The following is a 12,096-nucleotide window of genomic DNA, read 5'->3' on the forward strand; positions in this document are numbered from 1 at the left end:
ACAGAATGGGAAAAGGTCTTCACCAACCTCACATCTGACAGAGGGCTGATATCCAGAATATATAAAGAACTCAAGAAATTAGACATCAAAATGCCCAACAGTCCAATTAAGAAATGGACTATAGAACTAAATAGTGAATTCTCAACAGAGGAAGCTCAAATGGCTGAAAGACATTTAAAGAATTGCTCAAAAAATTTCTAAATTGAAAAAAAAAAAGAAAAAATCTTCATAGCATATACTGGCCACTTCTGTTCACTGTTATTACTATGCTAGTGAGATCACCTGAGGCAGGTTCATAGATTACATGGTTTGAGCATGCATAAAATCCTTGTAATAACTAGGCTGGTAGAGATTTGACAAGCGGTCTTGATGTATGGGGTTACCTAAGGTCCCAAGCCAAGGGAGGCAATGTCATCAAGTGCCATCTATGTCTAACGGGAAAGAAACAGTAACACAAGAGAAAACTTGGGATGTTTTCTGTCATCTAGGCTTGGAAGTGACTCCTTCACTTCTGATTAAATGCTAAGATTCAATCAGGCAGTTACACCAAATAGAGGCCAGAAAATGTGGTCCAACAGTCTTCCCAAGAAAAAGAAAAAGGAATTTTGGCAACATCTATGGTCTTTCTTTTGTCTTCTCATTCTAGAGCTCCACATTCTGGAGATATTCTTCCTGAAACCAAGGACTGGTCCCAGCTGTGAAGATCACAGCTAATCTTGGATACACTCTTTCAAAAGAAACAACCCTCAAGGTGCTATTTAGAACTACCATGGCATGCCATCCTGAGATTGAGCAACAGTATATGCAATACTAACACTACATGCCAATCCAAGGATAAGTGACAGTGTATATAACACCAACGGGTATGCTCAGTACTGTTTCCCAAGGAAGTACCTGAAGACTTTAAAAAGAAAATGAACAATAACCTCAAGAACAATAAGAGTTCTACATCAAGTCTGTAAGACTCATCAATGGCTTTTACCTTAAAAAGAGTTGATAGCATGTGACTTTGGTCTAGAGTTGAAGAGGCTAAGTATTTTGGGGAACAAAGACTAGAGAGGCCCCTTTTGCTTTTGTCTGTGTTCACTAAGACCCAGAAGAGAAGGATCTAGCAAGAGGAGGCTTCAATGAAGGCAGCAGAATCATGAAGATGGAACAGGATTCTGTACAATAAACCCTTTTCTACTCTGCAAACACCCCACTTTCAACATTAAGGCTCTTTAAAGAAGAAAACAAAGCTTTAAGAAGGGTCTTGATACATTATTCATGAACATATCAAATGAAAACACACCCACTCAGACCATTTAATAAAAATTTCCAACCAGTGTATCTAATTTTGCTTGTATTTTAAAAAGTCAATTATGAATGAAAATGTTACTGTTTAACTGCTATTAAGGTTTCTGCAAGAAGTATGTTTCAAATCACCAGAATCACTTCCCCAAAGTTTCTGTTTCTGAAGGTCAAATAACTATGTAACTGCTTAATAAAGCAGAGAAGTCCCTCTGAACACCCAGGTCTTACATGCTGTTCCTTAGGTGAGGTATTAGCAAAGCTTATTTATTTTCATTTCCAGGGCTTTTACTTGCTCACTCCCTTGTGGCAAAACCGATTTCCATGATGATTCTCTTCTTAATTTTAATACCCTTTTTACTCATCATATAGACATAAGAATTTTCCATAAAATAATGAAATCCTTGCAAAGGAAATGAAGACAACTCAGAGTAAAGTATACTAGCTCTTTTTCAATTAATTGATCCACTGACATGCTCATGTAATGTTTTTTTTTTTTAAACCTAGGAATATAAGGTTAATTAACATAAAAGAGCCTCACTCTTCTAGATGCTGAATTTTGTATTTTACCCATGCTGCCTTAACTGCCTTGATTTCCTAGTAATGACCCAGTTCTCCTAATGAGGAACATTAACCCCTGGCTGTAGCTGTCCAGGACTTAATTGTCAACTGCAGCTGAAATAGGGGAGTTTGCCGATCAGCAGGTACGCGCTATATTAACTCATGTCATTTCAACCCCTGATAAATAAATGTGTTGCTAAGGCAACAGGAAGATCAGCTCCATCAGTATCCTCCCCTCCCAGTAACCAGTGCATCCCTGCACTCATTGGGAGGAAACTGCCTTTCACATCAAGCATAGGAAAAGAGGAAGGAAATTAACTGCATGTAACTATAATTAGAAGTAACATCATTCATCATCTTAGAAATATATCTAAATTAATGAAAAAGGACAGCATAGAAAGACTCCTTTTGAAGAAGATTGTGACACACCATTTCCTTCAACAGGAGATTGGTACTGTGAGGCACTCCCTAAGCAAGCACAACTTTCTCACATCTGCCTCTCGGTGTGAATTTTCTTCTTTTGTTTAACCAACAAATGATGCTAAAACGAATAGCATTGAGATTGCTAACTAGTTGCACAGCCAACAAAGATGATACAAGGGGGGGGGGCAAACCTTAGATAACTTGTCTACCTGGGAAATCTTAGGTGTAACTGAGTAAGGAAAAAGAGAGACTGGCCACTGAGCCTCAGTCTGCATAACCTATAAAAGCCCCAGGATCCTATTTACTTCGATTTTAGTAAGAGTTTAAAAAGTGATTTTAGTGGATGTTTCTAGTAATAGCACATGGATTATGGTGAAGTATGTAGATAGAAAGCATTCTACAGTGATATTTCTTCTAGGTTCATTTTTTTCAATGACAAATGAGAAATTACTTTCTTTTTTAAACTATTTTGAGACTTTCTTCCCAAGTGCTAGCATCTTTTTGTTACAACGAGTTGTCCAATTTAACAAACTCATGAAGATTTTTATTTATAACTTCTATATTTTGTAAAAAAGAAATGAACGAGGAAACCACAGGCCTTTGGAAAGCAATGCTGATCACACAATCACCTCCACGTGTGGTTTCGGACACTGAGTCCATTTTATGTTTCCACAGTCATTCTTCCTGACTGCCTGAGCAGGTGACAGGTGATCACCAACTAGTGACTGTAAATATTATCACCATCACTATTAAATCACTTTGACTAAGTCCTCCCATGTCATTCACTCTGCGTTCATGCTATCGAAACAACCTCACATCCACTCCAAAGTCTGTGGAGGTCTTGGTACTTAACATAAACAAGTGACATCATTTTGCAAGTGGCAAGGAGGCATGTGTAGAATGTAAAGTTCCATTCCATGTCTGTATAGTATACGAAACTGCACAATGTACACAGTGTATGGAACCATTCACAGTCATGAAAATTCACAGATCACTAGAAGGGAAAGAAAAGCAATTCCGTCCAGCTACACACCCATCCATCTATGCACCCACACATACCAGTGAGCATCTATTTGCTAACTTACCACTCCTCATCTGTAATGATAATTAAAGTATAATATAAGCATCTGAATTATAGGAGACACAGGAAGAGGAAAGAGAGACACTGTGTTCAGTAGTTATTTGTCTGTCACAAGCATATCAAATTCAAACACCTTTGCAGTAAGCCTATGAAATGAGTCAAGTATAGACAACTTTAACCACATAAAGCAAGAAAAGGGGAACAAGAACTTTAGCTAATGTTACTCTAGTGATAACAATACCAAAATAATAATGATGACAGGTATAAATTATTTATGTTGACATTAAGTGTAAAAAGTGAAACATAGTCCAAAAAATAATGACAACCTTGAATTATATTAACTTTGCTTATATATGCTATAGTCTTGGAAATAGTCAGCAAAGAGACCATAAGTAAGTATTAGGAATTATATATGGAAACTGGGTAGGGATTACATTTTGGTCATATATTTTAGAACTATTTTCTACCACTTATGCTATACCCTAGAATAGCATGCCACAGATCAACTAGAAGTGCCAAATTATTAGTTGACATACTACATAGTAATTTTAGGTTAGTATCTGTGCCTTTTCAAAAGTCTAATAAAAATTCTTGGGAGACCTTTTGTTTTGTTTGTTTTGTTTTTTTTGTTGTTGTTTGTTTTTTTAATGTTGCAAATTTGAAATTCTTTATGGATAGGACAAAAATAAACACCCCCCCCCAAAAAAAAAACTGTAGGAAAAAATAAATCTTAACAAAACTTATTAATTCAGGAATGGCAATTATAGTCAATCAACCATAACCTTATTCATGTGAGCTTTGCTTGGTTAACTGACAGACAAATACAAAACTGGTTGATGTTGCTGAGCATTGAGAATGGCCGATGGTACTAGAAACTATCTGTGGAATCACCTCTGTTTAGAGTTTTGAAGAAAGCAGCTTTCTCTCAAATGCAGAAAGGCTAAGTGTGCTGGAGAGCATATGGCCACCCACATGACCATTTTCCACAGAATTAATATTCTGTGATGGCCATTTTTCTTTTGGGAGAAGATCTCTATTGAACACTGAAGTTGAACACAGAATGCCTGTCTCTTGATACAAGCATTTGGGCTTCCTACTCTTACATATGGAAAGCATGGCACTGCACAGACCTGCAGGACGCTTCTAAAGCAAGGACCAGACAAAAGCTTGTCCTCAGTTGTTCTGGCAATAAGAAACCAAGGCAAGCCCTCATCCAGCCATATAACATACATCCTTTCAGAGGTAGGCATCAACTTGGTTTGCAAAGTTGTGCTTTGAACTTCAGAGTCAAGAAGTAAAACAGTATTTATTTTACTACCAAGTATTAATGCATCAGTTTCTTTTTTGCATCAAATATTTTAGTTAGATGTCATTAAAGCCTCTAAAGATATGGATGCCAATCCTTTCAATGTTAGGTAGGGTTAATGCTTACTCAGTCACCTAGGTACATTTCAAATCTTGATGACTAAGTTTTGTCTTGTTTAAATTCATATCATAAATTGTAATCAACTTTGCATTAATTAACTTACCACTAGTTTATGGAAAGTGCTACAAATGCCACATAGACCATGGAAAGTCAATATACTCAAAGTTGAAAGCTCTAACAGTTATCCCACAGTCCAAATAGAGTTAACGGGGGAACCTTAAAAATATTTTACATTCATTATTTTTATGTGTGTTTGTGCGTGTGTTCACAAGTCCTGGTACACATATCAGAAGAGAACTTGTAGGAGTTGGATCTTTTTTTCTACCAGGTATTCTCTGGGGATGGAACTTGGGTAGTCAGGTTTGGTGGCAAGAGCCCTTAACTGCTAAGCTACCTCAGTGGCCCAACTGGAAAAGTTTAACTGTAACCACTCTAATAACTTCAAGCTCCTCAACACATGTACCCCAACTTTATCTTTCTCAAGCAGAAAATACCTATTTAGGGGATACTCAGGAGTTTTATCACAGATGTCTAACCTATGGTTTCCTAACCACTTAACTCACACTGAGGTAAGTTCTGTTTGGTCTGAGTTTTCTCATATGTGACAAAGACTTGTTTGCTATCAACTACTAAGATAAAAGTTGTAATTAGAATACAATAAAATATAATACAATATCTTAAAATTCAGAACCAGAAAATTTAGTCCATGAGAAGGAAAATTTAGCAATTCAAATGGCTAGTGGTAATGATCACACAGTGGTTTGCAATGATTGTGAATTCCCATGAGTGCTTAATTCCTTTTCAAGGACTTTTTAAGATCAAGATGTTTTTTACAATAATCCTACCATATAATTTGACTTTCTTACTGTGTGACACGTACTCTTATGTAATCAAAGTGCCTGGGCCTGAGCACAATTCAGGGCAATGGAAGCACACTGAATTAGTGGTCTCCTCGTTTCACTACCTGCCTTTGCGGCAAAAGAAAAGAAAAGAAAAGAAAACAAAACACATTTGTTTCATTTAAGAAAGCACTTGGGGATATAGCAAAAATTGTTCATATTATTTATTGAATCTGTCCAATAAATATCTTTTACTATTATATACAATTAAGATATAATGACTATCTTAGGATGAATATTTGTATGAATGCTTGACTTCTGAGATAAAATAGATGCTTTCCCTAGGAAATAGAGGTTACCTGAATGTATGCTAGACACATATATGTGCCAGAGCTACATAGTCAGACCCTGTAGCGAACACACAAACCAATGAAAAGAAAGAAAAAAAAGACAATGTGATTTACAGATTTGTCCTCAGTTTTCAGGTCTAAAACAGTAAATACTTCTAGGTATAACCTAGACAAAAGCCTTTGGTGTTGGTGTCCTACCAAGTTTGTAAAACTTTATTGTTATGAGAGTGTGTGCACTTGTGTTTGAGTGCAAGCACATGTATGTGTCTGAAGGCAAGCACATATATGTGTAGAGGACAGAGGATAACCCTGTGGAAGTGGTTCTCTCCTGCCATATTTTCATGGGTTTGGGGGAGAGAACTTGTGTTACCAGGTTTTCTGTGTAAGAGCTTTCACCTCTGAACCATTTCACTGGCCTACTAATTTTAAGAGTGTGAGTTGGAGAAGAGGGGCCTTGACAAGTGTGAGCTTTCACTGTGTTACAAACTTGTTTTGACTCTCCGTCTCAAAGTTGTGCCCATTATGATATAGTAACAATTACATAAAGATTGGAATCTGGTATGTTGCTGTACTATTTGGAAAGAAATAGCTTAAAAAAATAAGCATTGCCAAATGCCATGTTTTTCACATGTCTTTTTCTAAGCCATTTCTATCAGCTGTGCCATGCTACAGATGTTTCTAACAAGACATTTAAAGACTGGGTAGAAAGGAGAAAACGAATCAGTCTGCAAGGCACCCAGAAACTACTAAAGTACTGTCAGTTATTTATCTACTGTCAGCACAGGTTGTACACTATAATCCTTGACAATCTCGATTCAGAAAGACCAAAGAAGGGCCTTTTTTAAGGGTCCACTCTCCAGCAGACATTTTAACAGATAGAAATCCAGAATAAATCCTGTAAAAATGTCACTTTTGATTTTGATACATATGCTACCAAGGAGGCTCTACATTTGGTTGACTTAGTACAAGATATGTTAGAGGCTAACACTGTGTTTGGGACCATTCATGATCCCATCATGGAAGAAACACAGTGAGGTCACCATCACTTCATTTCCAGTTAGCTACTACAATTGCCCAATTTCATATGACAAGTCTTATGACAGTGCTTCTCTCCTGTCCACTTCTCCTGTCCTGAAATACCTCTCTGGAAAATGTGCATGGCCAATCAAAAATGCAATAGACAGCTGAGCTTCCCAAAGCTACTCAGAAGACGGACCTGAGTTAAAGTGGCTCAGGTGCAGACAAGGGCACAGTAAGCTTAAGCACAGAGGTGTGAAGGAACAGGGCCACATAAGAGACCCAGACAACCCTGCTCATTTCCAGTGAAATCTTGCTTTCCTATAGAACACAATTCATAGTGATAGGTCAATGATGGGATTTCCAGCCATACAACTGGAAGTCTAAATGAATGTGTGCTTGAAGCTGGGGATGAATGCTGAACCAGAGTCTTAATTTTCTAATTCATATTCACCAATTAAAAATAAACTGGATTTTTATGAGCAAATTTACATAAATCAGATGATAAAGCACCTACAACTAAAGGGTAGAAATTCAGCTCCCAACATTTGCATACATTCTCCTAAAGAAAACATAGGCATTTTAGATTTTCATTGAAGAGTCTTGCTGTGCCGGAACTCTAATGGGCTTAGAACAGTAAATTTTGAAGAAACTGATTGCTACCCCTGTAGCTAGTAAATGTCTGCCTAGACCCAGTGGCATTTGAAAAAAGTGTTTTATCATAAAATTATCCCAGCAGAGTCCATTCTGCAAGATAACATCATCATCATCATCATCAGTACTCCATGCAGGACCCAACAGCTCTGGCACAATATTGCCAGTCATTTATCTGTTGTCAGCACAGGTTACACACTGTAATCCTTGACTGCCTCGGAATTAGAATGTCTTTGATGTCCCCACAAGAGTTTTTTGCCCGAAGGCTTTACCAATGCTCGGCGGCTCAGTGTTTATTCCTCCTAATCTTCCTCTCATCTCCAGGCTAGCAGTGACAGATGGTTATGGGCACACAATAGTATTAAGAGTTTGATATTTTTTTTATGCTGTGCTCTCTGTACAACAAATAGCTATCAGACGCGGGCCAGAGAGCTGACATGGCTCGCGTAGGTAATGGCAAACAAACAGCTCGGGTTGATGCTTTCTGTCATTTCCCCTCCTAACCCTGCTTGTTTTCATTGTATACTCTCCAAGGTAAACTATATTAACCTTATAGACTGTTATTAAAAAGATATATCTATATGAGCATAAAGTGCTTTTCTTTTTTCTTTTTCTTACTCTTTTGATTATGAAAGTAATACTGCTGACATATTGAACAAATATCGAATGTCAACATAAATTTTTAGTGTGTGATAATATCCCCTTCATATAGCTGGGTGTCAGGCGGGACCCGTGGATGATGCATAGCAGTAAATAACCCAAACAAAATTAGTTCTCCTGTCAGCTTCTACCTTGTATGTCCCCAGGCATCAGTAAAATTGACTGCACGCTAGATTTTCAAAATTAGCCCTAATGTTAGCTGTGTGTCTGGCAACCTCCAAGTTTCCAATGTTCTACTATATTACCCGTAAGGATGAATGTGTTACTTTTATATTTTGGCATTTACTCTTGCTGATGCGGCTTTTTCCCCCTCTTCTCCAAATTAAAAATAATTTAGCTTTAACAATAAGAATGTGCACAAACATCATGCTGCATCTCTTTAAGCAACTAACTTTAGGCAATTAAATTAAATTAAAGCAAAAATATACAAAGGAAGAGAGGGAATTATTCAATTTAATATTGTTAATTTTATTAACATAGCTCTGTCTAATTTTGTGCAAAGTATTGAATAACATGGTTCTCAATCTTGCCTCTTGTTTTATACCCACAGTTTCAAAATTATTTAATATTTTTATGAAAATTCAGAACCAAACTTTTTAGAATTGACTTTCTTGCCATAATTATTCACTTAGAGAGAAGCAAAGGTTAATGGAATGAGAAAGGTTTTCAGAAGGCAGTAAATGAGGATGTGTATTTTACCTTCAAATAGGGTTTATTTCATCCGAACCACTGCATTTCAAGTCACATGAAAGAATCCTTAGCCTTGTGACACTCTGAGGACAACCTGAAGCTAGAAAGGTGATGGGAACAAACAAGCCCAAGACTGCATCTCATAACAACACTTAGCCCCTAAATTTCAGGTTCATGCATTTAGAATCAAAGACAAAAATCCCTTTAGGTACCAGATGCTGCAGATCAACTGGGAGAGCTGGAGGAGTTTTAATGTGCTTGGAGGCAAATCCTGGGCAAAGGCGCTTTCCTGCCGGTGTGTGTGCTTATTACTTCACCTGCAAACAGTTGCTCTCAATCGGACCTAATGATCAGCCCAGCACTGCTGCAATAAAGAGGCCATAATCTGTAGGGAAGCAACTCTAATCAGGCCACATGCAGATTAAACTAACTGGGAGGAATAAAAACTAGATTAAAATATTCATGCCTAATACCAGAAGATTACCAGGACATTTTACCTCCTTAAATCCTAATTTATAGAAGTCAGGGCTAGGTTTACCAGTTTATATTTGGTGGGATTATATACTGCATTGACTCTGCTGTGATGAGAAGAACTTCTGTCTAGCCCGATACAAGGCATTTGGCAGGAGGCAGGCGGCTTCCCATGCACTAATACGCTACGACAAGTAAGTAAAAGGAGGCATCCAGTTGACACTGGTCAAAGGAAGAGTAAGGAATGGAAACCATTGTTTTTAACAGTGATGTGATTTATTGATATCCATATGTGAATTAATCCTGGATTAACACTCTGTGAGTATAGAATGGCATCTGATTTTTCTACTTTGAAACTTCTTGTGTCTGGCTGCTACTGCTAGTTGAACAAACCATTACAAACATTATCTGTAATTCACATATAAAGTAAAAACATAACAATTAACGTACAGTTACAGGCAATGCTGCCTTGTACTACAGTACCTTGTACTATAGTACCATGTGAAACTGTAAACGCAAATTCAAGTGATTTTTTTCTAAAGCTACAAGCTCAGCAAGTTAGAAAATCTACTGTCAAAACCCATTTTGTAAAACACTTAGTCAACTAGCATGTCTTGACTTACCATCTGTGAGGCCAGGTGATGTGCAGTGGTCTTGGCTGATCATCATCTCCACACAAAAGGTTGCTGGGAGCAAGAGCTAGAGTTTTGCTCACAGGAAGAGAACCTGAGTTATCTTCTGACAGGCTGGACTTCTCCAAGTCTGATTTCTGGGTTGATGGGTTGTCCAGGGTTTCTTGTCCAGCATCAATACCGGGGTGTTCATCAGACTTGGATTTCACATTCCCTGATAACTTCTTAGAATCCCTCTGCTCTGGTTGGGAAGGAAGCATCACTGGCAAAGCTGCAACACCATTTCCACTAAGGCCGAGCATCTTCCTTAAGTGGGCTATTTTGTGCTTGGGCATGAATCTGTTACAAAAAGGGAATGCAATATGCTTTTTGTGAGAAAAAAAAAAAAAAAAACTAAAGTTAGTTCCTTACCTTCCTATAAGGACACAGTGACGACATACAAAACTGAGAAAAAATAAAGATGTTATGACAAAAGTTCTCAGAAAAGTGCAACAAGTATTAGTCACCAAGAGAAAGCTCAAAGGTTTGAAGTTGGTCACAACTGTCTTTGAACAGTTTCCACAGAGTTTTTGTGGCTACAAATGTGTGTGGCACATACCGTAGACCACAAGACTATAGATGTAGTTTACCATTTGTCCTTCATTTGTCTTTCTGGATTTCCATTTTGTGTTTTCCAGTCATTCCATGGCCTAGAACCTTTCTCATCAATCACTAACAATGTCTGAAACTTCCTTGATTAACTCTTGTTATTTCTGTTAATGTGCCTGCTTTGTATTCCTGGGAACCTACATATAATTTCTATTAAGCTGACTTGACTAATATTTCCTGAGGCATATTTTACGTTCTGTAATTTTCATTTCTATGTTTTCCTATAATGCTTTGTCAAATAGAGTTAAATATGCTACTGATTTGTACAGAATCTAAATGAAACAAAATCCTGAAAAATATCCTAATATAACCTAAAATCAAAGAGCCATCAATACCATTATAAGATCTAACCTCAAGGAGCTATGAACTCTCAGAATTATGCAAGGCCATCCAGAGTCTAGGCCTCTTCCTGAATTGTGCAGTCAGTGAGTACTTAGAGAATACATGTACTTCTGAGGTAGTGGGGGAAAAAACTCTTGGAAGCAGAATAAGAAAGAGAAGTAGAGAAAGTGATTTTGAGAGAGTGATGCCACATTAGAGATGAACCAAAGGCTTCCCTCCACAGGATACGTCAACAGAAGCATGAGACCCTTCAGAGGGCTTGGAGAATGGTGGCTCAGCATTTGGCCCTGTGCTAATGCTCACACAGTCTTTGTATGGTGGAATAGGCACAAATCCTGCAGAAGATCAGGGTATATGAGTAAAAGGCAGCAGGTAAGCACAGGCACTTAGGGCTATTTTCCTGGGGACATTTGCTAAGTAGAGAAGTGGGATTCTGAAGACAGGAAAAAAATGTAACATATGTGATGAATGGCAGGATTTATTGGAAAGTGGTGGTTTGTAAAAGATAATAAATGGTTTTCCTACAAAGCTGAAGAAAAAAGAAAAGGAAACAGAAAAATAAAACAACAAAACAAAACTGTTTCAGATACCAGGTGTGGAATCTAAAGCTTACTCCATGAAGCATTAGCTCAGGCCCCCTTTTTCAAGCAAGTTGAATAAAGGTGGAGATCAGAATTAAAAACTTATACATGTATACATATATACCCCACTGGGAGGGAGGGATGGCCAGGAAGCACATGCAACAAAAGATATTCAAAAACAATGAAACAAAAACCAGGTGCCTTGAGGAGTGAGAACACAGAAAGAGAGAGAGAGAGTTAACTGGGCCTAACTCCAGGCCTGATGAGCAACACTAGAAAGCATAGGGAAGTGTAAATGAACTGAATAGCCTTTTTCATAGCACATCATGGAGATTCTACAATCAAAAGATGTCTTCAGGGACTCCTATGCTTGTTTTATGAAGCCTCCTATCTCTTCTGATTTCAAACAGGTAGAGAAAAATCAATGAGAT

General features: G+C 37.7%; 1 protein-coding gene across 4 annotated transcripts in view; it reads right to left on the reverse strand.

The window, feature by feature from the left end:
* The window catches only part of Gtdc1 (glycosyltransferase like domain containing 1), a 339,264-nt gene that overhangs the window by 57,136 nt on the left and 270,032 nt on the right, over positions 1–12,096 (reverse strand). For 3 of the 4 annotated variants that reach the window (XM_036185478.1, XM_036185476.1, XM_036185477.1), the window contains one exon: positions 10,086–10,433. The exons of the other annotated variant lie outside the window; for it this stretch is intronic. In XM_036185478.1, coding sequence (XP_036041371.1) covers positions 10,086–10,433 — 348 coding nt within the window. The remainder of the gene's footprint in view (positions 1–10,085; positions 10,434–12,096) is intronic. 4 annotated transcript variants of the gene reach the window in all.

This window comes from Onychomys torridus, chromosome 4 (assembly GCF_903995425.1).
Source record: "Onychomys torridus chromosome 4, mOncTor1.1, whole genome shotgun sequence".
NCBI lineage: Eukaryota > Metazoa > Chordata > Mammalia > Rodentia > Cricetidae > Onychomys > Onychomys torridus.